We start from the raw sequence: 24,339 nt of genomic DNA, 5'->3' as shown, positions 1-24,339 counted from the left end.
CCACAATTAACTCGAACCTTTTTCTTGGCATCACTTTTTTAAAAACAAAGTTCCTTCATATAAAAACGACGTCGACTCGGAAACGCTTCCGCGGATAACGCTTTCCATCTCCTTCAATAATTGTTGCATAAGTGTTTACCTTTTCTTTGTAAACAACTTCAACTTAACTCAAGTTAAAGTAAAGTAAATATAACTCAACTTAAAATAATTGCCGTAAATGTTATTAGCCAAATTTAATGGATGCAACATTTTAATTTTTGTATTAGCATGCTGAGAAATCATACTACATTACTTAGCCTGGTGAAGGTTAAGGAAATGAAGATTTGATTTTGACAACACAGTATCATTTATAACGTTATTTTATCTTGTATTCTTTCTGTAGCGCCCGTATCCTTGAGTTTTTCGGCTAAATAACCATCGATTTTACGTTGAACCTTTTTCTTATTTTTGGTGTCCAAATAAGAAAGCATCGCTTCTATCAAACTTTCTTGATCCTGTAGTGCTTTAGAACAGATGATGGCACCATCCCCGTCATCGTGAAGTACCAGCCTCATCACTTCATTTTGGCCGAGTTTCTCTGATACGCATTTCAAGAACTTGTGCATGGTCTGAATGCTGTTTTCGGTTACGTAGGAATCAGCAAATATCTTGCCCCAAATGCTGGAAGTTTCATCTCTCAAACATGTGAATTTTGCTATGAACTCTTCAAGTTGATTGGAATTGCAATAGTTGAAAATGCATATGAATTTGTGCAGATTGAAATGTTGCCAGGAGATTCCCGGTTGCGTTATCGGATTGCGAAAGCATTCTTCAATCAATTGAGGTGTGTGTTTCGTAACATACGTTTGAATTTCGTCTTGGATCTGATTTGGCAGTCCGACTATTCGGTCATTGAAATCACTCTTTAATGCAGCATGAAGTATAACGGGAAAGTTGTTCAATTCGTGATGCAACAGCGTTTTCACGGCGTTTTGACCGAACGTCGAAGGTTTTTCGTACACGCGTTTCAAGATTTCGTTACTTTCCGCTACGCTGTCCAAGAATATGTAGCTCCAAATACTTTGTTGGTTATCATAAACATTTTTAACACAAAGAGTGATGAAATTGACAAATTTCTTGAGTTGGTCTTCGTTTGCGTAATCTAAATAAAGTTGCGTCATGCTTATCCAACTGTAAGGTATACAAATTTTCCAGTAGTGCTCAGAATCGGGATTGAAAAAGAGTTCCTCAATCATAAGAGGCACCTTTGTTCTGAAATGATGTCTCACTTTCTCTTTGCCTTTCTTTGATAAATTATTTGACAGAATGTTGACTAGTGATTGTGAAAGAATGTAGCTGCCGAAGGAATTTTCGTCCCCTTCGTCGTGTAGCACAAGTTTCATTAGAATTGTTTCGCCGAGTTTTTTCGAAATAAATTTCAAGAACTTCAAAATCCTTAGATCTCCAATCCCAATCTTCTTGTTCCCAACGTTAGCAGCCAAGCCTACAGAACCCCAATAACTACATTTTCTATCGCCTTTCGAAGTTACGGTGTTGACAAACTGCAAGAGCTGATCTTGACTGAAAAATGTAACGCAAGAATCAACTAGCAAAGTAAATCCTTGGTAGACACCTAAATTAAGAAGACGTTTCGTCCAATCATCAGAACCCTTAAATGACATTAATCCCTGGAGAGTTGTAACATTGACATCTTTCAATGCATACACTTCGCCGTAGCAGCCGCTGTCAAATATCAAATCGTTCAAATCCTCGTATAAATTTGTTTTGCCGGTTTTGATATCGCTATCGAGGACTATATCGGCTATAGTTTGAAACATCTTATATTGGTATCCGACAGTAAACATTGAAGTATTAGTCCAGTCGTTTGTCCAAGCTTTATTTTTAGTTGAAAATTTTTCCTGAACCGTTGATTGAAGTAATGTAATTAGGTCTTCTTGTCCCAAGGTTTTCTTGACAATCTTCAGTATGAAAATGTACATTTCCGTGTTTTCGTATGCAATCGCGTCTGATAGAGGACGATGGACGAATCCGTTAATGTCAGTCAAACCTTTTTTAAAAGTGTCACCAGGAAGATGTCTTTTTAAAAAGGCCAGTAAGTTGCAACAAATCTTTTCGTGGCCCCAAGTGGCAGCTACGTAGAACGGTGTAAAATCGTAATAATTGACACACTCGGTTGCAATTTGATTCGCTTCCGGACCTGGTGTCCAGTCAACTGTTAATAATTTGTCTACAAAATCCGTCTGTTCCCCACCGCCGTGGATATCCGCTCTGTGAAAACATGAGAAGCAAAATGAATCTCGTTCCAGTCGCAAGTGAAAATCCGTCGGCAGTCCTTCCGGTTCGTCCTCCAGCAATTGACAGGGCTGATAAATCATTTTAAAAGCGTTAGGTTCAGTTTTGAGGATCAGAATAGAAATTTGGTTCAGAAGTTCGTGACGTCCATCAAGTTTCTTGAAGATGGCCAGTGTCTTTTTAAGTCGGTTATCTAAGCCCATCCGATACTTTCGTTTAACAGAGAGGAAAACGTTCTTCATGAAATTGGCGAAGGTGAAATCGTCGGAATACAAATCTGATTTCGCTAAGAGATTAACTAATAATTCCAATTGACTGTCGTAGTTTTTGTTAAATATCAACATTGCCAACATGGTTCCTAGTGGATATTCCGCCTTTGGAATGATTTCATTTAAAACTTGTCGGTGATTGTCCATGAATTGAAGCAAAGGATGCACCATTTTTTGTTGTTCCTCTCCGTTCCAAAAAGAAAATTTCAAGCCAAACAGAGGAAATTCGTAATGGTAACGGAACAATCCTTTCATCACTGTGTGTACATGATTTTTCTCTTTGGGCGACAAAATAACGTTTTGTGTGATCGGTACATCGTCGAAATAATCAATATATCTTTGAAACACCTCACTGTTTAGATGACAAAAGTTTTTGAATGAATAATAATAATATTGAAAATAACGAGTTGTAAAAGAAGCTCGTATAGCCCGCAGAACTTGTGGTTTATCAAACGTTGCGTCGAGACAATCGCACAGGAATTTAAATATCTTTTCTCTTTTATTCGCAACTGAAAGCTCAAGAGGGTTTTCTTTTATTTTCAAGTGAACGACTCGAGTAAAAAAGACTTTGGCTACTTTATGCAATCCGTCCGGTAGTTTACGCTGAATGATTCCATCGCGCCACTCTTTATTGTCATCAACCATTTCTTTCAACATGGAATCTAAAAAGATTTGAACACCATCGTACTGATTTTTCACCAAAATTTTGCCGATGATTAACTTTCGAGCCGATTTGTATTCCAGCAGGTGATTGCGCTTTTCATCATCGAGAAGAAACCCAGTGTAAAGATATTCGGCCATCAGGTACTCTGCGTAAGTTCGGTGCAGGAATCGCACCTTGCCCTTTGCGTCTCTATCCAATAAGCCAAAGCGAGAGCAATGATCGACCATTCTTTCTTTTTTCTTGTCGAGTGTGTCTTTGGGTTTCATGGTTCTTTTCTTCCCCAGTAAAGCGTCAACGTGTTCCTTAAACGAAACAATCGTTTCTATAGCCAGTTTTCTCAGGAAAGGTTCCAAATGATCAATGTCTTCTTTAGCGTGAGAACTGGCGAGATCACTAGCGCAAGATTGAGCCTTTTTCTCTTGTCGATAAATGTCGTGTTTCTTTTCCATAAGCAATCGGTACAGGCTAGCCAGGCTCAAATTTAGATTTTGAATTGTTTTGCGAAAAGAACCAAATGTGTTGTCTTGTTGAAAGGACTTTAGAAGCTCAGACTGGAAGCATTCGGCCAGGATTCGGCACTGCAGTGGAATGCCGATGAAGGCCCTTTCTTCGTCTCTTAGAGTTTTTGACACTCGATCGACAAGCGATGTGGCAAAATTCCGAAGATCCTTTTCGACGTTACTCTTGAAATCACGTTGCCACACAGAGGTTAGATATTCAATTTGGTCTCGTTTACTGAAGTTGCTTAGGCTATAACTCAACTGGGACAATTCAAATTGAATTTGACTCGTCATGTGAGATCGAGTAGTCACGAACAGTCCGTTTAGTTGCATCTTTTTAAAGATTTTAATCATCTCGATTACAGTTTCCTGGTGATGACTCTCGTCGAAGCCATCCAACATAATTACCATCCGGTCACCGGTCTCCAGACGATGCTTTAGTAGCGAACAAGCGAAAGGGCTTTGATCAACAATAGCTAAATTTGAGAGAAAATCGCTGACGCTTGTTTTGTTAACTTCAGTCGATTTCAGCTTTGAAAATGCTGCTGAATGATCCGTTAGACTTATCACGATCACCCAATGCTCTGGGTTGGTCTCTTTAATCACCTCATAGTAGTGCGAGAGAATGCTAGATTTTCCCGATCCTGCGACACCAGATATTATAACGACATCGGGCTTTTCCTCTTTGTGATTTTTGTTATTCACTAGGTCATCTTCGGCTACGATTTTAGATGGTTGAACGGCTTTATTCTTGTCTAAAATAATGTTTATCTTTTCCCAGATATTGGTTTTTTCTTCGCCGATGACAAACCACTCGATTTCCCCTTGCAAACTTATTCGGCACTTACTTTCGAGCAATTCTGTGGAATATCCTAGCTCCTTAGCTACTTCACTCCAAAAACTTTTGTCGAATGGAAAGGCAGACGTCAATTGTCTCTTGATGTAAAGGGATTTTTCGAATCGAGATGAAGTGAAGGAAGCAATTTCGAGCCTTTCTTTTTTGATTAACTCCTCTATAGCATTCGAATTCATTATTTCTGAAGCACCACTTTCAATGAAGTCGTCTGCAGTTTGAAAGCTTCTTGTAATTAGATTTTCCACTGTTTGACATGTTCCTTGAAATAATACTTTCTTGGAAAGAAGAGCCTTTTTGAATTTAGCGCTCAAATCGGCGAATGTCAAATCTTCTTTGGTTTCCTCGACAGCATCTCCTTGACTAATGAAAATCACTTTTTTATTCTCTGAATTTTTAACCAGTTTCTCATAGTAAACTTGATTTTCCATCAAGGGTTCATTATCGCAAACAAATATGAGCAGATTGTGAGAAAGTTCCGACGCTTTGAGTAACGTTTTGAATTTTTTGTGGTCTTCCTTCTCAGCGAATGGCGTCATTAAGTAGCTGTCCTTTCGATGGAAATATACCTCGTGCGGTGCAACGGCATCGGTGTTCTTATTGGGAATGTTTTCCCTGAGTTCCTTTAGTGCCTCGATTACTTTAACTGCGGTTCGAGTCGGTAATCGAGTCCAAATGTGCTCAATCTTTTTAAAGGAGATTAAAAATGACATCAGTTTACCTGCCATTTCGTGAATAGCACCCCGATTAAATTCTAGTGCTTGTCTTAGCTGCCTCTGATAATGAATGGAAACGGACGTCCTTCGAAGCGATTTCATTTTCTCTTTGCCTTTACGGAACAAGTCGATTGCCTCTTTTGACGTCATGAAATTCGATTCTTTCTTTTTGAACCAGTCCAGCATGTTCCTCAAGATAAAATCCGACTGGAAGTCAGCTTCCTTCACATTGTAATACTTTCCCACTTCGTCGGTTAGTATTCTACCAAGAACGACTTCGTTGGGCGCGTTGGCCACAAAAACTAGTTTTTCGAAAAAGGCTTCAATTTCTTTACTGGTTACATTTCTTGGTTTCTTTGTATTGGGGTCATTTAATTTGATTGCTTGCAAGATAGTGCATAATTTGTGATTTGATTTCACTTTAATTTTGTAATGCTTAAGACAATGTTGGCTAAAAGCAAACATTCTGTCTTGATTGTTGAAAGGTACCAACTCAATTTTCTTCTTTTTCAAATTTTTCTCATTGAAACCGACATTCGTACAAATGATGCAATCCTCAATGTCTTCACCCCTTGAAATTATGTCGCAATAAGAACGAAAGTATTTCGGTAAACTGAAATTGCCTTCATTGTCGTTTAGCAGCTGAGCTGCCGTGATTTGGAACGATTCGTTTTGTTTGTGTTTGGCCTGCAGGTATCGATAACGATAGTGTTTTCCGGCTGGTGTATTATCTTTAACTTCGTACTTGAAAATTAAATCGTCAAATTTACCTCCGAGTTCCTCCATTTCAGTTCCCAGTTGGAACATGTATCCGGCCTCAATTCCACGGATTAGAAAGAGCATCAACAGCTTCAGTTGGAAAATAATTCCGTGGTTGGTTTTTCTCAATCCCTGAGCCGCTTCTTCTCTCGTTGTATCCGTCGTAGATGAAACTGATGTTGAAGGTTGATTGTTTCTTGATTTTTTAAAAAGTGTTGGGCACGTATCCTCGTTAGTGTTTCGTCTTTTATGCGTCATTTTCACTGGGTGTTGCAGTGAACTTTCGTTCGTTAAATTTTTAAGTGAACTCGCACTAGACAGCACACCAATGTCTTGAATACTTGACTTCAATATGATTTTTTTTTTTTTTTTTTAGATAGAGCGGGTGTAGGTATGTCTTATCTTCTCAGTTGATAGCATGATAGAGGCTATCTATTCATTACCGTCTAGTCAAATTTAAATTTTTTTAGTTCCGTTCAGATCCAAGATCTTTTTCTCGCTGAATACATATTTGTCATTCATGTCCTATTAAAGTCTATGACACCCTCAAAAACTTCTAAATTTTCCTGTCAACTAAACCCAAGCTAACATAGATAGGCTAGGACAGTTGTTTCCCCTCCGTTGCAATCTAAGTTCAGATCCGCTTGCTGTGACGTATATGCATATGTTTATCGACAGTATGCATTTGGAGGTGATAAAAACTACTGTTACTGTCTTAACGATAGTTTGGGAATTATTTGAACCTTTCAGTATTAGGCTTAAAATGCATTTAGCGATTATGGCTAGTATAGGGTACTGGGTAACTCTCTGATTATGACTCAATCACAAAATAATGTCTCATTTGTTATAGATTGCTCAGAAAATTAAAGCTACGAAAATATGCATAGTGAAAACACGCAAGCATTTGGTTAGCGACAGTCTTTTTTTTTTGTCCCAAAATGCTTTCGTCAACTATGGACGAACTTTTATCATGTGTTTTGTACACAGACGCAGATGTGCAAGTGCAGGTTGCGTCGCTTATGATTAATAGTGTCGTTTATTCGGAACGACTTTAGCTCGTCATATAAAAATGTTCAAACAAACCAATAAAATGGCCATATTGCGCTCTTATTTTCCCATTGCCAGAATAACAAGATATTCCAAAAAATGTTGTTAAAAACTACATAATTCACAACGACGCTCGTTCCGACGGCCAATAAATGTACACCGACACCTAAGCATACAAGACATGAAAATCATATTCGACCGACGCAGCTTGCCGCTGTGTGCAACTTGGTGGATGAAATGCAGACGTGTCCAACATTTTTCCGACACGTAGCTGCAGCACAGTATTACATGGAAAGCAGTTTTCAAACTGTTTGACCGTTTTGAGTATAAATAAAGGACGGCGTTCTCCATGAGCTATCCAAAGCTTCACTCGGTGACGTTGGACCAACATCACCACAGAAATGAAATCTTTCGCTGCCTCAGTTTTGATCGTCGTCTGCTTCTCCGGTTTAGCGGTGAGTTGGTACCGATACATTTCAATCCTGTTGAAGTCATTTATTTGTTTGTGATTTAGTCAATTAAAATTTTTTGTGTATCTACAACAGGAGGCCCAGATAACGACACGCAAGCCCTGCGGATGTTCCTGTACTGCCGGAACGTCTCCGATGTCGACAATGCCTCCTCAACCAACCTCGCCCGGATCGACTCTGGCTCCTACTCTTGGCACCAATTACTGCAACATTAGTACATGCCCCGCGCCGACCCAAAACACGCTCTGTCTATATACGGTAAACTACTGTGTACTCCTTTTAAAAATAGAATTTTGAAGTAATTAATTGAAATGAGTGTCGCCAACGCTGAATTTAAACTTCGTACTTTTTTTCTTTTCCTGTCATTTGGGTATTAGAATACCACTTGGGGACCGGCTTGCCAACCGGCCTACCCGACCAGTTCGATCGTGACCGAAGCCGACATCGCGACCATTTTGGGAGCGCACAACGATTACCGACGTAAAGTTGCGCAGGGCCTAGAGACCCAAGGAAGTCCAGGGCCTCAACCTCCCGCCTCCAACATGAGACAAATGGTAAATTGATGTGACATCATGTTGATTTGCTTGCCATCAAGTTAAAAATAAATTTTTTTGTTATTTAGAAATGGGATCATGAACTCGCTGTTATGGCTGCAGCCCACGCACAGCAGTGTGTGTTTAGTCACGACGCTTGCAGAAATGTTCGTAAGTACAATTTCAGTTCATATGACGATGTCATTATTACATGTTATTACTTATTACGACACATTTTCTCCCGATAGCTCGTTTCAGGGTGGGTCAGAATGTTTACATTGCCGGGTCTTCCGGCGACATTCTCGGCACTTCAAACTGGAATGCGGCAGTAACCTCTTGGTACAATGAAGTTCAATACATGACCACCGCTGCTGTCACGAGCTTACCGTAAGTGATTTTAAATTGAATAATATGTGCGATATAATATTCTCTTTTGGGTTATTTTTCTTTTCTTACTCTGGACAGAGCAACTTCAGCGAATGTTATTTATCATTACACCCAAGTGGTATGGGCGCAAACTTATCTCATCGGTTGCGCAGTGGCCTACTTCCAATCTACTGCCGTAAGGAATTTCAATTACGTTTTCTTAATTTTGAGCTAAGATTTTGTTTGCTTGTTTGTTTTATCCAGACTTTTGGAACAGCGTTTCCCTACAATAGATTCTACGTTTGCAACTACGGCCCAACTGGCAATTGGATCAGCCTTCCGGTTTATCTGCAAGGAACTGCCGGATCCGCCTGCCCCGCAGGTACTGTAAACAACAACGGCTTGTGCGCTTGAACGCAGTTCGTGTGACTTTGCCCTAAGATTTGTAACGCAGTCAGTATCTTGATGATCTGTCTTGGCAATTATTTTTTCCCGATTTTGCCGATCTATGAAATCCAAGTGTAGTAGTTTGACAATACATTTAATCAGTCAGCAGCAACTTTCGCTTGTAACAAGAAAAAATAAATAATAATCAATATTTTTGTACAAGCCACGCTTCTCAAACAAACAGTGAGCAGATTCCGTTTGTATACACACACACCAGTATCTTTTTACCACAAGTGTGGTAAAGGTTGTTGAGGACATAAAACATGGTGGTTAGAAAAAGCTATGGCGAATTCGTCAGTTTCCGGCACTTCGTTGTACGACCCGACGAAACATATTTGGCAAACACAAGTGCAGGTTTTATTTTGCTCTTTCTTTTCAGTCGTATTTTCATGTTGAATAGTTCAGAATGAGGACAAGTATGTGAAGTCCCTATCTAAGAAAATGCTGTATCATCCATAATGGAAAATTGGTTTTTGGTCAACCAATAGATATTTTTCGAGCCCTTTCTGTTGACGTATCTCAGGTAGACAACGCATGTATTTGGATACCTTGCATACAGTTATTGACACCGTTTTAGTTTTTGTGTCAATACACAATCACTACTGTTGACAGCTTTCGCGGTCACTTTGGGCCCATACAGCTGGTGCATTCCCAGCTTTGTTTGAAAAGTGCAGGCAAGGATGTTCGTTAAAAATACCTTGGATCTAAGGGACATGGAATCTGTATAAATACCGACACGGTTCGGAGTTGATTCACAAGTTGAAATCCACAACTTCAGCATCAGTAACGCTTATTACAAGATGAGATCTTTGGCTGCCTCAGTCCTGATTGCCGCCGCCTGCTTCTCGATTTTTGCTGTAAGAATTTTCTTGTCTTCTTTTATTCCTACCCATTAAAGTTATTTGATAGTTTGTCTCTAGTTGATTATTTCTTTTTCTGATGTGATGAAATTCAGGAAGCCCAGACAACTAATTACTGCACCATCAATACATGCTCTGTGCCAACGGATAACACGCTCTGCAAATACCCGGTAAACAGTAGAAGCTTGAATCATTTTACAATTTGTGCAATTAAGTCGATAAAGAATGACCTAAAAGTAACACAATTTCTCTGCTTCCTATAGACCACCAGTTGGGGAGCGGCTTGCCAACCGGCCTATACAACCAAATCGATCGTGACCGATGCTGACATTGCGACCATTTTGAAAGTTCACAACGATTACCGACGTAAAGTTGCGCAGAGCCTCGAGACCCAAGGAAGTCCAGGTCCTCAACTCCCTGCGTCCAACATGAGAGAATTGGTACGTCCACTTGCCTCTATGTCCACCGCAGCAATTGATACTGGCTCCGATTCATCAAGTTAGAATTGTAAGAAAAAAAACTCGGAATGATTTTATTTGTCTTAGAAATGGGACCAAGAGCTCTCCGACATGGCAGCAGCCCACGCCCGACAGTGTGTGTACAAACACGACACTTGCAGAAATGTTCGTAAGTAGAATCTCAATTTAAAAAAAAAAATTTTAGTTATGACTCGTGCCTTATTCAAACGTTCCTCGTGATTCCCCGTGATAGCTCGTTTCAGGGTGGGTCAGAATCTGTACATTAGCGGGTCTTCCGCCGACACCCTTGGCACTTCAAACTGGAATGCAGCCATAACCTCTTGGTACAACGAAGTTAAAGACATGAACACCACTTATGTCCAAACCTTCCCGTAAGTGACTTTGATTTTAGATTTTTTGTTTTTTATAAGGTAATTCATATGTAATGCATTCTGTTTGATTTATTTTTTTTTCTTTCGGCATAGATCAAACCCACCAAAAGTAATTGGACACTACACGCAAGCAGTATGGGCGGATACTTCCCTTGTTGGCTGTGCAGTTGCTTACTACCAAACTACCACAGGCGTAAGAAATGTTTTTGAATTTGCCCTTTTTTTAATTTCATTATTAAAATGCTTGTTTGTTTGTTTAGGTTTTTGGACCATCGTATCCCTTTAATAGAATGTACGTGTGCAACTACGGACCAACTGGCAATTGGCTCGGCTCTGCTGTTTATAAGCAAGGAACAGCCGGTTCCGCCTGCCCCGCAGGCACTGTGAACAGCAACGGCTTGTGTGTTTGAACACAAGCAGTTTGTTACTTTGCCCTAAAATTTGTACCACAGCCAGTATCTTAATGATCTGTCGTGGACGTTATTCCCCCTGATTTTTTGGCGCCTATAAAATCCTAGTGCAGTAGTTTGATAATACATTTAATCAATCAGCAACTTTTGCTTGTAACAAAAATTCGTCTGATAATCTACAGGTCAACGGGCAACTAGATTCTCACGCTCAAACTAGATTCCGTTGGCATATTAACATAAAATTTGTATAGCAAAGGCAGTTGTCGCCACAAAACATTGGGTTAGCAACAGCTTTCCGTCAGTTTCTGTCTTTGTTATACGCCGTGACTCAAGGCATGTTAAAAGGACAAGTGCAGGTTTATATCCTGCTTATATTTTTCAAAACATGTTTTCGGTGTGTATCCTTCAGAAAAACGACGCGTATGTGTGGGCCCTATTGAACATGTGGCATCCATAACTATCCGCTGAACAAATAAAGTTGGATGTCGAAATGAAACTAGACATTTCAAGCCCTTCTCGTGGACATATACCCGGACTTAGACCGGCATGTGGAGTCGTTGACATATACCCGGACTTAGACCGGCATGTGGAGATCCATATTCATTCAAATGACACCGCCTTAATTTGTGTTTTTCAAAATCATTCGACTGTTATTTGGAATAGCTCCTGTGAGCACTTGCGTCAATTTAACATGGCAGCTGCCTTGCTTTGCTGGAGAAGCGTTGGTAACATGGACATTCGATGAAAACATATCGGATCTAGGGGAGAGAAAATGTGTATAAATAACGACACATTTGGTGTTCATTTTCACTTTAGGGATCCGCCGTTCCAGCGACGCTTCAAAATGAGAACCTTCACCGCCACAGTCCTGGTTGCAGCCGCCTGCTTCTTGGTTTTTTCAGTAAGAATATTGTTGTTTTTAATTGTCTTTTACAGTTACATTATTTGGTAGTTTATCTGGACTAAATGTAATTTCTTTTACTGACTTATGAAAAATTCAGGATGCCCAGACAACTGTTAAGCCAACCACTAGCACAAAGCCAACCACTACCACCACTAAGCCGACTACTACCACGAAGGCAACCACCACCACGAAGCCAACCACCACCACGAAGCCAACTACTACTACGAAGCCAACTACTACTACGAAGCCAACCACCACCACGAAGCCAACCACTACTACGAAGCCAACCACTACCACGAAGCCAACCACCACCACGAAGCCAACTACTACCAGCACTAAACCGACTACTACTACCACGAAGCCAACCACTACTACAAAACCAGCAACAACTACGAAGCCAGCGACTACTTTGAAGCCAACCTCGCCTGGATCAACTCTTACTCCTTCTCTTGGTACCAATTATTGCAACATTAGTACATGCACCGTGCCGACCAATAGGCCTAACACGCTCTGCCTTTATTCGGTATGCATCATCCACTTCAATAATTAAATGTCTAAATTTATGTGTTGAATTATATTTGAACAATCAAGATAGTGTTTAACAAAGAGAGGACTTAAGCTGATACTTTTCCTATCGTCTCTTTGGTAGAACACTAGTTGGGGATCGGCTTGCCAACCGGCCTATCCAGCAACATCGAACGTCAGCGCTGCAGATGTCGTCACCATTTTGACAGCTCACAACGATTTCCGACGTAAAGTTGCGAAGGGACTTGAGACTCAAGGAAGTCCAGGTCCGCAACCTCCCGCATCCAACATGAGAGAGTTGGTACGTCCACTTGCCAACAGTTGGTTCTTGCTCCGATTCATCAAGATAAATTGTAAGACATCTCAGAATGATTTTGTTATTTAGAAATGGGATCAGGAACTTGCTGTCATGGCTGCAGCCCACGCCCAACAGTGTGTATACAAACACGACACTTGCAGAGACGTTCGTAAGTAGAATTCCATTACTATTACGAAAACATGTAATCACAATTCACACTGCATTACCCCCGATAGCTCGTTTTCAAGTGGGTCAGAATTTGCACATTGGCGGGTCTTCCGCCGACACCCTTGGCACTTCAGACTGGACTGCAGCAGTAACCGATTGGTACAATGAAGTAAAAGACATGAACACCACTTATGTCACGAGCTTTCCGTGAGTGTTTTTGATTTTTTGTTTTAAGGTAATTCATATGTAATAATGCATTCTGTTTAATTTTTTTTTTTCTTTCGGCATAGATCAAGCTCACCAAAGGATATTGGACACTACACGCAAGCAGTATGGGCGGATACTTCACTTGTTGGCTGTGCAGTTGCTTACTTCAAAACTACCACAGGCGTAAGAAATGTTTTTGAATTTGCCCTTTTTTAAGTTTCATTATTAAAATGCTTGTTTGTTTGTTTAGGTTTTTGGACCATCGTTTCCCTATAATAGAATGTACGTGTGCAACTACGGACCGACTGGCAATTGGATCGGCTCTGCTGTTTATAAGCAAGGAACAGCCGGTTCCGCCTGTCCCGCAGGTACTATGAACAGCAACGGCTTGTGTGTGACTACTCTTCAGCCAGCAACTGTCGCGACAACCCTCAATCCCGTTACGACTACTCTTAAACCCGCCAGCGTATCTACACTGAAGCCAACCTCGCCTGGATCAACTCTTACTCCTTCTCTTGGTACCAATTACTGCAACATTAGTACATGCACCGTGCCAACCGATAACACGCTCTGCAAATATTCGGTATGTATCATCCACTTCCATTATTAAATGTCTACATTTATTTGTTGAAGTACATATTTGAACAAACGTGCACTCAAGATAGTGTCTAACAAAGAGAGGACTTTGTCTTTTTTATAGAACACTAGTTGGGGACCGGCTTGCCAACCGGCCTATCCAGCAAGATCGAACGTCAGCGCTGCAGATGTCGTCACCATTTTGGGAGCGCACAACGATTACCGACGTAAAGTTGCGAAGGGACTTGAGACCCAAGGAAGTCCAGGTCCTCAACCCCCTACGTCCAACATGAGAGAGTTGGTACGTCCACTTGCCAACAGTTGATTCTTGCTCTGAGTCATCAAATTATAATTTTCAGAAATCTCAGAATGATTTTCTAATAATTTTTAGAAATGGGATCAGGAACTCGCTGTCATGGCTGCAGCCCACGCCCAACAGTGTGTGTACAAACACGACACTTGCAGAAACGTTCGTAAGTAGAATTCCATTACAATTACGAAAACAAGTAATCACAATTCACACTGCATTACCCTCGATAGCTCGTTTTCGAGTGGGTCAGAATAATTACATTGGCGGGTCTTCCGCCGACACCCTTGGCATTTCAAACTGGACTGCAGCAGTAACCGCTTGGTACAATGAAGTAAAAGACATGAACACCACTTATGTCACGAGCTTTCCGTAAGTAATGTTTCAAATTAAACTCGTAAAAGCTCGTTATCAAAGATATTCTGTTGTCTTTTTTTCTGGATAGTGCAAGCCCACCAAGGGTAATTGGACACTACACACAAGTAGTATGGGCGGACACTTATCTTGTGGGTTGTGCAGTTGCATACTACCAAACTACGACAGGCGTAAGAAATTTCATTGCATTTTTGTTTAAATTTTTGGCTAAGACTTTTTTTTATTTGTTTAGGTTTTTGGACCAGGATTTCCCTATAACAGGTTCTACGTTTGTAACTATGGACCAACTGGCAATTGGCTCGGCTCTGCTGTTTATAAGCAAGGGACGGCCGGTTCCGCCTGCCCCACGGGAACCGCAAACAGCAATGGCTTGTGTGCTTGAGAAAGATGTACCCAAGTGTTTTATCAATGGACCATTTTCCCCTTTAAGTCATTTTCTCAACTTCAATTGATGCACAATTCAAACATACCATTTTTTTGCTTTTTTTTTCCATGAACTATATAGACCAAATATGCAGTTATTTAATGTTAACCTTTTTATTAACCGGTACGCAAATCTGGAAAGTATTAATACATCTAATCAGCAAGCATTCATTCATTTGCCGATTTGCATCACATTATAAATATTTGCGCGCAAACTAAACTGACTGAATCTACTATGCACTGATTAATTATTCAACACCTTGAAATTTGAATCTGAAGGTTAATTGATTTCAATCAATTGGATTGATAATCTTGTAATAATGCGATGCGATGAGAAATGATAAAACATAAAAATGTCAATTTCAATACGACTCGCGAAATGTGAAACTAAAAGTATAAATACTATAAATGCTATTATTTGTAGGAGCTTGATGAAGTTATGAAATACGAGGAAGAAGTTGATGGAATCATTCTAGATGCCAGTAAACCGCCTGGTAGTGCTGTTCCTACATCAGGAGGCTGTCAACAGCCCATCCGCAGTCCAGATTCGTTTCACTTTTGGCCCCATTCGGCCCACACAGTAACTCCGCGACACGCCAGAATGATGCGGAAGAAGGCTCATCTGGTTTTGCGGATGCTGGAGTTGCGAATCGGTCAACCACTTTTGATCCAGGTGGATTTTTCAATCATTCTCTTTCGCAATTTTTCGTACCATCTTTGCTTTCATTAGGTGTTAAATAAACGGCATTCACTTGCGATCATCTTGCGGGGAGTAAGATTCCGTTGCGCGCAGCAGAAGAGGTCGACATGGATCTCAGCAATGGAGTGAGTTTAGCCCTCGCCATTTAATGCCAATAATTGTATTTTAAATTAATTTCTGTTCACTTCCTTTAGTGCCGATTCCCCTGTTTTGTCTCGATCGGACGTCTCGATCCGGAAATGTCACTGGAATATGGCATTGGAACGTTTTGCCACTACGGCAATTATTACTTGTCGACACATTTTCTCCCGATAGCTCGTTTCAGGGTGGGTCAGAATGTTTACATTGCCGGGTCTTCCGGCGACATTCTCGGCACTTCAAACTGGAATGCGGCAGTAACCTCTTGGTACAATGAAGTTCAATACATATGACCACCGCTGCTGTCACGAGCTTACCGTAAGTGATTTTAAATTGAATCAGGGCAACTATGTGCGATATAATATTCTCTTTGGGGTTGTTTTTCTTTTCTTTCCCTGAACAGAGAAAGCTCACCGAATGTTATTTATCATTACACGCAAGTAGTGTGGGCGGAAACTTATGTCATCGGTTGCGCAGTGGCCTACTTCCAATCTACTGCCGTAAGGAATTTCAATTACGTTTTCTTAATTTTGAGCTAAGATTTTGTTTGCTTGTTTGTTTTTTCCAGACTTTTGGAACAGCGTATCCCTACAATAGATTCTACGTTTGCAACTACGGCCCAACTGGCAATTGGATCAGCCTTCCGGTTTATCTGCAAGGAACTGCCGGATCCGCCTGCCCCGCAGGTACTGTAAACAACAACGGCTTGTGCGCTTGAACGCAGTTGGTGTGACTTTGCCCTAAGATTTGTAACTGTTAAGTTAACAATCCTCCGCTAGGGGGACTATCCTCGATTATGCACAACGACTCTCAATCGTTGTCATCGTCTTTCTGACGTTCTATTACGTGTGTGTGTCTTCTCTTTCTTATGGTGAACACTTTGTTCGTTCAGCATCCCACCTAGATTATTATCTTACAAGTGTCTCTGTATTCTGTGCTAGTGGACTGCGATCAAAGGTAATATGTTATATCAATCTACCCTCTTTACAATAAGAGATGGCAGCCCTCTTGATGTCAAGAGACGGCATGTTTCCTCAATGTTGAGATGGTAATAAACAAGATGAAAAGTAATGTCTATCCCTTGATCATAATCTAACAGGTTATGGGCCCAGAGACGCAAGTCGACTCATATCAAGATGGAATCAAATCCCTCGACAAGAGAAGGAGGCATTAAGACAGAAAGGTTCAACGGAAAGAACTTTGCCATTTGGAAATATAGCATCCAACTGCGACTCCAAGAGCATGATCTCAAAACCATAGTTAATGGATCAAGAGCTAAGCCTGCTGAGGTAATATTTAAAAAAAAAACACAATATTGGTACATACAGAAACACACTGTAATGCCATGCTATATTTTTTTCTCTCCGTCCAGGTCAAAGAAGGCACTGTGGTCACGAACAAAGCCCTTATTGACAAGTGGATGAAGGACGACAACTTGGCAAAGTACTTTTTGTTCAACACCTGTCACGAAGAGCAACAAAGATCTCTTTTGACATGTGACACAGCAAGAGATATCTGGGTCTCCATCGAGAATCAGTATCAGCAAAACTCCATTGAGAGAAGACAGGCTCTTCAACAGCAGTTTCTTAATGTCACTTTCAACAGTGAACACGGTGTCAGAGCCCACATCGAGGGAATCAAGCTCCTGGCCAAGGACCTTACAGAAGCAGGCTGTGCAACAGACGAGCTGAGCATCAGCAATCGTATCCTCACTACTCTGCCCGATCAGTTTCTCGGCTTCTTCACTGCGTGGGAGAGCACAGCAATGGCAGAGAGGACCCTCGCAAATCTCACGACGAGACTCTGCAATGAAGAAGATAGAAACAAAAGACGCCATGTCAACGTTCACAACAAAGATTCGGACAACAACAAAGCTCTTTACGGTCAGCCCTCGCATCACTCATCATCGCAGTATCCAGCTCCAAGTTCCTCACACCATGACGCCTCACGAGTCGATGCCGGCCCATTTAATCGAGAAGCAGCTCGATTTAATTCGAGCCCCTATCCACAGAGAGGTGGCAGAGGAGGAAGAGGAAATCGCGGTGGATTTCGTGGCGGCAACCGAGGTTCCGGACGTCGGGACTCTCGTTTCTCTTCATCCAACGATGGGAACAAGAGAAGAGACGGGAAATGCTGGCATTGCAACTACTACGGCCACTGGCAGAAGGAATGCCGTTTCTTAAAGGATGATCCGGCAGCATACGCCGCATACTTGCAAGAAACAGATAACAGAGCCATCATCTTGGATCCCAGCCAACCAAGTGTCAGCATGATCGCCCACGCCGCTCAATCCTCTCTCTCGAACCATCAAGCTTCTGAAGTCTACTTGGACTCGGGCGCAACTCAACACATGTTCCACCAACAATCCAGATTCTCGAACTTCAAACCTATTCCATCAGGAAGGAAGTCGATCGAAGGAATCGGCAACAGTCGCGTGGAGATAAGAGGAATCGGTGACGTCACCTTTAACGCGTCGGTGAATGGATCAACTCAGCTCATCACATTCCACAATTCTCTTTTTGCACCCGAGCTCGGCATCAACCTCATTTCAGTCGGGGCTATCACAGCAAAAGGGGCAGCGATCCATTTCTCCGGAACCAAAGTTCACGTCAACCTGAACGGTGTTACCATTCTCTCCGGAAAACGTAACTCGGACGCTACTCTCTATCGTCTGGAGGAGACGACCGAGACCGCTCAACCAGCATGTCAATCTTTCCGAGCTCTCTCCCGTTCTAGTCACAATTCTATTGAAGAATGGCACCTTCGCCTCGCACATTTGAATTATCCAATGATGATCAAGATGTCCAAGAGCGGCGCAGTCGACGGTTTCACTCTGCCAGCAGGAACCCAACCTCCTATAGAACACTGTCACGAGTGCGCAGCAGCCAAGGCAAAGCGCACTCCCTTCTACAGCAGCACCTCAGATAGGTCCTCCCGCATTGGTCAACTGATTTTCTCCGACGTCTGGGGTCCAGCTCAAGTGAAGAGCCTCGGAGGTGCCCTCTACTGCTGCACCGTGAGAGACGACTTCAGTGATTTCCGCGTCGCATACTATCTCAAGACGAAGGATCAAGTCGCGGGTGCAATTTTGGATTTCATTCGTCTCCTTCACACTCAGACAGGACAACTGGTCGAGTGCGTGCGGACCGACGGCGGCAAGGAGTACGAGTCGAACGACTTTGAACAGCGACTGAAAAAGAAGGGCATCAGGCACGAGACCTCCGTTCGCCATTCGCCTCAACAAAATGGCTCAGCCGAAAGAGACAACAGGACGCTCTTCGAAGGGACTCGCGCGTTGTTGCACTCCAACAAGTCTCTTCCTCTCTCGCTCTGGGCCGAAGCAACAAATCACAAGATCTACGTTTTGAACCGATCTATCTCCACCACTTGCCCAGATGTGACACCGTACGAAGCATGGTTCAAAAAGAAGCCAAATCTTTCGACGCTCAGGGCCTTCGGAAGGGAGTTCTACGTTTTGATTCCCAAGGCAATTCGTACAGGCAAACTCGAGCCCGTTGGAAATCTGGTCTACTTCGTCGGCAACTCCGACACTCAGAAAGGAGAGAGATTCTACGATCCATCTACCGGAAAAGTTAACACGAGCTGCGACGCTTCACCGGCTCATCACGTCTACGCTCCACGTCTCCCCTCCGTCGACTTACAGAAAGACACTCAAGTCTTCCCACAGCTTGCATCCCAACCAAAGGTTCATCCCAACACTGACGAACAAGTAACTACAATTTTCCAACCGCCTGAAGATCCTCGAGACGACACGGTGCCTACCTCTCCGCTCATCTTTCCTTTAAGCAGTCAGCCTGAGTCTCCCTCTTTTCCACCTCCAACAAAGAAAGGAAGACTGGTACGGAAGCGCACGGCCTTAGAAGAAGAAAACCTAATAGACGCGCCTGCGGTTCCAGATCCCCGTCGCTCGTTGAGAATCAAGACGCCAAAAGTCATCAAGAGCATGAAGGCAGCCGACGGCACCAAGTACGCGACAGCCCGATCGACGGAGAATGAAGTACCGGATCAATATCAAGACGCCGTGGCCTCTAAACAAGCAAAGGAATGGATGGGTGCCACACTGAAAGAATACAATTCACTGCAAACGACCGAGACCTACACGGAAGTCGATCGGCCGAAAGACCGTTCAGTGATCAAAACCAGGTGGACCTACAAGCTGAAGCCGGGCTTCAAAGGAAGTCCATCAATCTACAAGGCTCGTTTCGTGGCGAAAGGCTACACGCAGGAGCCCGATGTCGACTACACGTCATCCGAAACGTACGCCCCGACCCTGAAGGTCGACTCTCTTCGAGTGCTGCTCTCCATTGCTGCCGTCCACGACTTGGAACTCACACAACTTGACGTCAAGACCGCCTTTCTCTGCGGAACTCTGACCGAAGAACTGTACATCGAGTTGCCAGAAGGGTTCACTAAACCAGGAAAAGTCGGTCGGCTCAATCATCCAATCTACGGACTGATTCAGTCAGCGTACAACTTCAACGAGACCTTCGACGGCTATATTGTCAAGTACGAACTGATCCGTTCCAACTACGACCCGTGTCTCTACTATCACATTGGAAAGGACCCGAACGACATCACTCTGTTCGGGATTTGGGTCGACGACGGCATCCTGGCAACAAAGACGCTAGAAAAGGCAACAGCCATCATCCAGCACCTGGAGCAGTACCTTGAGATGACCTCGAGACCAGCCGACATCTTCATCGGCCTCGAGATCACAAGGAACCGCGAAGAGAGGAAACTCTACATCTCTCAAGGCACCTACGTCCGTTTACTGCTGGAGAAATTCAGGATGACAGACTGTCATCCCCGTAACGTGCCAGCTGATCCCTGCTCTCGCCTCAGTGCCAGAGACCGCCCACAGAACAGTGGTAAACCTCCGCTCACAACGACACCTTACCGCGCTGCAGTCGGCGGCCTCATGTACGTAGCAAAGATGACACGCCCCGACGCCTTGTTCGCCGTCAACGCTTGCTCCCGGCAAAGTATCGACCCCGGAGTACCTCACTGGGAGGCAATCAAGTGGATCTTGGCCTATCTGGCAGGCACAATCGACTTTGGGATCTGCTACGGAGGGACAGGCATCACAAATCATCTTGTCGGCTACTCCGATTCTGATTTCGCAGGTTGCGAGGACACCCGGCGATCCACCTCCGGTCTAATATTCATTTTGAATGGAGGCGCGATCTCTTGGACCTGTCATCTTCAGAAGCCGATCGCACTTTCAACCGCCGAAGCAGAATGCTACGCAGCCGGACACGCCAGCAAAGAAATCGCGTGGCGAAGAAATCTGTTGGAGGAGATCGGATTTAAACAACAGGAGCCTACGCCTCTTCTTTGCGACAACAAAAGCGCCATCATGATGGTTCACAATCCGGTCTTCCACGCAAGGACGAAGCACATCGAGTTGAAGTACCACTACATTCGCAAGGAGTTCAAACAAAAGAACATCCGTCTTCTGTCCGTCTCATCCGCAGACGAATTGGCCGACTTCCTCACGAAGCCCTTGAAGGTAGAAGCACTTCGACTGAACAGGGAACGCATCGGTGTCTGCAGCTTGCCTCGAAGCTAAAACAAAATTCAAATTTTCGTATTTTTTCTTTCTTATTATTCTCCTTACGTCTAACACTTCTCAATTCTTTCAAAATTAAACACCTAGATCAACACGCTCGGATTGAGGGGGAGTGTTAAGTTAACAATCCTCCGCTAGGGGGACTATCCTCGATTATGCACAACGACTCTCAATCGTTGTCATCGTCTTTCTGACGTTCTATTACGTGTGTGTGTCTTCTCTTTCTTATGGTGAACACTTTGTTCGTTCAGCATCCCACCTAGATTATTATCTTACAAGTGTCTCTGTATTCTGTGCTAGTGGACTGCGATCAAAGGTAATATGTTATATCAATCTACCCTCTTTACAATAAGAGATGGCAGCCCTCTTGATGTCAAGAGACGGCATGTTTCCTCAATGTTGAGATGGTAATAAACAAGATGAAAAGTAATGTCTATCCCTTGATCATAATCTAACAGTAACGCAGTCAGTATCTTGACGATCTGTCTTGGCAATTATTTTTTCCCGATTTTGCCGATCTATGAAATCCAAGTGTAGTAGTTTGACAATACATTTAATCAGTCAGCAGCAACTTTTGCTTATAACAAAAAATTAAAAATAAAATGAAACATTTATGTGCAAGCCACGCTTCTCAAACGGACAGTTAGAAGATTCCGTTGGTATACACCGGGGGTTGGCAACTCCCCAGAATCTTCGTACACCCTGGTCCGCCCTGGCCAGAATCTCCCTATCTCTCCTCTCATAGAATCTTTCGGAATCTCTAGAATCTCTCTAGAATCCCAAATCTTCGTACACCCAAGTTGTGAGTTGCCAACCCCCGGTATACACACACAATTAGTATGGTGGTAAAGGTTGTTGATGACATAAAACATGCTGTGGTTAGAAAAAAGCTCTTCTATGACGGATTCGACAGTTTCTGGCGCTTCGTTAAAGTACGACCTGACTAAACTCATTTAGCAAACACAAGTGCAGGTTTATTTTGCTGTTTCTTTTCAGTCGAATTTTCACAGTGGACATATCTTGAGGTAGACAGGGTATTTGGATATCTTGCGTTCATCAGTTGACACCGGTTTAGTTTCTGTGCTCAGCAATACACAATCACTCTGGGTCCAATTCCGTACAGCAGGTGTATGCCCAGCTTTGTTTGAAAAGTGCAGGCAAGGATGTTCTTTACAAATATCTTGTATCTTATAAATACCGACACGGTTCGGAGTTGATCCCCCACTTTAGCATCAGCAACGCATACAAGATGAGATCTTTGGCTGCCTTTAATAGTCCTGATTGCCACCACCTGCTTCTCGATTTTTCCTGTAAGAATTATGTCTTGCCTTCTCTTTTCCTACACATTGAAGTTATCTGATAGTTTGTATATAATTAATTGATTCTTTGTCTGACGTGATGAAATTCAGGAAGCCCAGACAACTGATGACTGCACCACCAGCACATGCTCCGTGCCAACGGAACACACGCTCTGTAAATATTCGGTAAACAGTTGAAGCTTAAATAATTTTAGAATTTATGCAATTCAGGTGATCAAGACAAATGAACACAATTTTTCATTTTCCTAGAACACCAGTTGGGGAGCGCGGCTTGCCAACCTGGCTTTCCGAAAGAATCGATCGTGATCGATGCCGACATCGTGACCATATTGGGAGTCGCACAACGACTACCGACGTAAAGTTGCGCAGGGCCTTATGAGACTCAAGTTGGAATTGTAAAAAAAAAAATCTCAGAATGATTTGATTTGTTTTATAGAAATGGGACCAAAAGCTCTACGAGATGGCGCAGCCCACGCCCACCAGTGTGTGTGCTACAAACATGACACTTGCAAAGACGTTCGTAAGTAGGATTAATATTTTGAAATTAAATGATAACCGCTAACGGCTTATAAAAACTAATACCCCGCGATAGCGCGTTTTCAAGTGGGTCAGAATTTGTACATTGGCGGGTCTTCCGACGACAACCTTGGCACTTCGGAATGGAATGCGGCAATAACCAAGTGGTACAATGAAGTTCGATACATGAACGTCACTTATGTCCAATCCTTCCCGTGAGTGATTTTGCTGAAATCGAAAAAATAGGTTAACTCACATGCAATCTGATTGAATCTTTATTTCGGCACAGATCAAGCCCACCAAAAGTAAGTGGACACTTCACGCGGATACCGGCGGATAGGCTACTTCTCTTGTTGGCTGTGCAGTTGCTTACTTTCAATCTACGGCCGTAAGAAATTCGACTGAAATTGCAATTTTGGGGGATTTCACTGATAAGATAATTTCTTTATTCAGGTTTTTTGGCCATATATCTAATCCCTATAATGGGCTCTCTCGTTTGCAACTACGGCCCGACTGGTAATTGGATCAACCTTCCGGTTTATCTGCAAGGCCGGATCCGCTTGCCCCGTAGGTACTTTAAAAAGCAACGGCTTGTCTGTTTGAACACTGATTTTTCGGCGCCTATAAGTAGTTTTATAATTCAATTAATAATCATCATAAGTCATAAGCATCTTTGGTTAGTAAAAAAAAATGTCGGATAATCTGCACGTTTCCAACGGGCAGTATAACTAGATCCGTTGGCATAAAACGACACACAAGTATGGTAAAGGCTGTTACAAAGTCGCCACAAAACATTTGACTATTTAGCATCAAACTTTCTGTCAGTTTCTGTCAGTTTCTGTCTTAGTCATACGCCGTGACTCATGGCATGTGGCAAGCACAAGTGCAGGTTTATCCTGCTTTTTTTTCAAAAACATATTTTCATATTGAATCCCCCCAGAACAACACCTCGTACGTGTGGGCTCTAGAATATGTGGCATTCATAACTATCAGGCGAACAAATAAAAATCCATGTCAAAATGGAACTGGGCATTTTAAGCCCTTATCACGAACATATACCCAGACTTAGACCGGCATGTGGATCCATATGCATTCAAATTGTTTCGTATATATTTTCGAAATCATTCTACTGTTAATTGGACTGGCTTTTGTGAGCATTTGCGTCATTTCTACATGGCAGCTGCCTTGCTTTGCTGGAGAAGCATTGGCAACATGGACATTATATGGAAACACATTGGATCTAGGGGAAAGAAAATC

General features: G+C 42.6%; 3 protein-coding genes and 2 long non-coding RNA genes across 17 annotated transcripts in view; 3 read left to right on the top strand and 2 right to left on the bottom strand.

Moving 5' to 3' along the window:
• Positions 1-347: 347 nt before the first annotated feature.
• LOC124337734 lies at positions 348-6,091 on the bottom strand. The gene is made up of 2 exons (XM_046791762.1): positions 6,065-6,091; positions 348-5,981 (listed from the first exon to the last, which is right to left on the bottom strand). Exon 2 carries the CDS (start codon positions 5,757-5,759, stop codon positions 348-350), a length of 5,412 nt encoding a protein of 1,803 aa, XP_046647718.1. The 5' UTR covers positions 5,760-5,981; positions 6,065-6,091.
• A 1,342-nt stretch (positions 6,092-7,433) lies between these two features.
• Positions 7,434-11,180, top strand: LOC124337119 (venom allergen 5-like). 3 transcript variants are annotated; one of them, XM_046791175.1, is made up of 7 exons: positions 7,434-7,555; positions 7,646-7,828; positions 7,948-8,124; positions 8,193-8,274; positions 10,488-10,626; positions 10,720-10,819; positions 10,887-11,180. In XM_046791175.1, exons 1-7 carry the CDS (start codon positions 7,502-7,504, stop codon positions 11,034-11,036), a joined length of 885 nt encoding a protein of 294 aa, XP_046647131.1. In that variant the 5' UTR covers positions 7,434-7,501; the 3' UTR covers positions 11,037-11,180. The 3 variants fall into 3 exon arrangements, with proteins under 3 accessions (XP_046647131.1, XP_046647133.1, XP_046647132.1); XM_046791177.1 differs by lacking the exons at positions 10,488-10,626; positions 10,720-10,819 and adding exons at positions 8,352-8,490; positions 8,569-8,665; XM_046791176.1 differs by lacking the exons at positions 10,488-10,626; positions 10,720-10,819; positions 10,887-11,180 and adding exons at positions 8,352-8,490; positions 8,569-8,665; positions 8,734-9,028.
• LOC124337375 lies at positions 7,752-10,210 on the bottom strand. The gene is made up of 2 exons (XR_006917283.1): positions 10,042-10,210; positions 7,752-7,833 (listed from the first exon to the last, which is right to left on the bottom strand). It is a non-coding gene; the product is annotated as an uncharacterized LOC124337375 (long non-coding RNA).
• A 549-nt stretch (positions 11,181-11,729) lies between the features above and the next one.
• LOC124336941 (ancylostoma secreted protein-like) overlaps positions 11,730-24,339 on the top strand; it is a 37,407-nt gene continuing 24,797 nt past the window's right edge. For 2 of the 11 annotated variants that reach the window (XM_046790879.1, XM_046790880.1), the window contains exons 1-7: positions 11,761-11,937; positions 12,038-12,463; positions 12,590-12,766; positions 12,851-12,932; positions 13,000-13,138; positions 13,222-13,321; positions 13,389-13,721. In XM_046790879.1, coding sequence (XP_046646835.1) covers positions 11,809-11,937; positions 12,038-12,463; positions 12,590-12,766; positions 12,851-12,932; positions 13,000-13,138; positions 13,222-13,321; positions 13,389-13,721 — 1,386 coding nt within the window. In that variant the 5' untranslated portion in view covers positions 11,761-11,808. Of the gene's footprint in view, positions 11,938-12,037; positions 12,464-12,589; positions 12,767-12,850; positions 12,933-12,999; positions 13,139-13,221; positions 13,322-13,388; positions 13,722-13,838; positions 14,016-14,105; positions 14,188-14,254; positions 14,394-14,466; positions 14,567-14,628; positions 14,987-15,834; positions 15,976-16,060; positions 16,158-16,225; positions 16,272-24,339 lie in introns of those variants that run through there. The other 9 variants (XR_006917195.1, XM_046790878.1, XM_046790887.1 and 6 more) reach the window with 9 other exon arrangements.
• Positions 15,361-15,763, top strand: LOC124337426. The gene is made up of 3 exons (XR_006917353.1): positions 15,361-15,492; positions 15,550-15,644; positions 15,714-15,763. It is a non-coding gene; the product is annotated as an uncharacterized LOC124337426 (long non-coding RNA).

This window comes from Daphnia pulicaria, chromosome 4 (assembly GCF_021234035.1).
Source record: "Daphnia pulicaria isolate SC F1-1A chromosome 4, SC_F0-13Bv2, whole genome shotgun sequence".
In the NCBI taxonomy this organism is placed as follows: Eukaryota; Metazoa; Arthropoda; class Branchiopoda; order Diplostraca; family Daphniidae; genus Daphnia; species Daphnia pulicaria.
This window is presented reverse-complemented; position numbering and strand designations above follow the sequence as displayed.

Excerpts from the sequence above, each read along its gene's own strand:
- LOC124337734 (XM_046791762.1), bottom strand. The coding sequence starts at position 5,759 with ATGTTTGCTTTTAGCCAACATTGTCTTAAGCATTACAAAATTAAAGTG.
- LOC124337119 (XM_046791175.1), top strand. The coding sequence starts at position 7,502 with ATGAAATCTTTCGCTGCCTCAGTTTTGATCGTCGTCTGCTTCTCCGGT. Across the intron at positions 7,556-7,645 it reads TCTGCTTCTCCGGTTTAGCG|GAGGCCCAGATAACGACACG; the intron begins GTGAGTTGGTAC and ends TATCTACAACAG. Across the intron at positions 8,275-10,487 it reads CGACGCTTGCAGAAATGTTC|CTCGTTTCAGGGTGGGTCAG; the intron begins GTAAGTACAATT and ends TCCCCGTGATAG.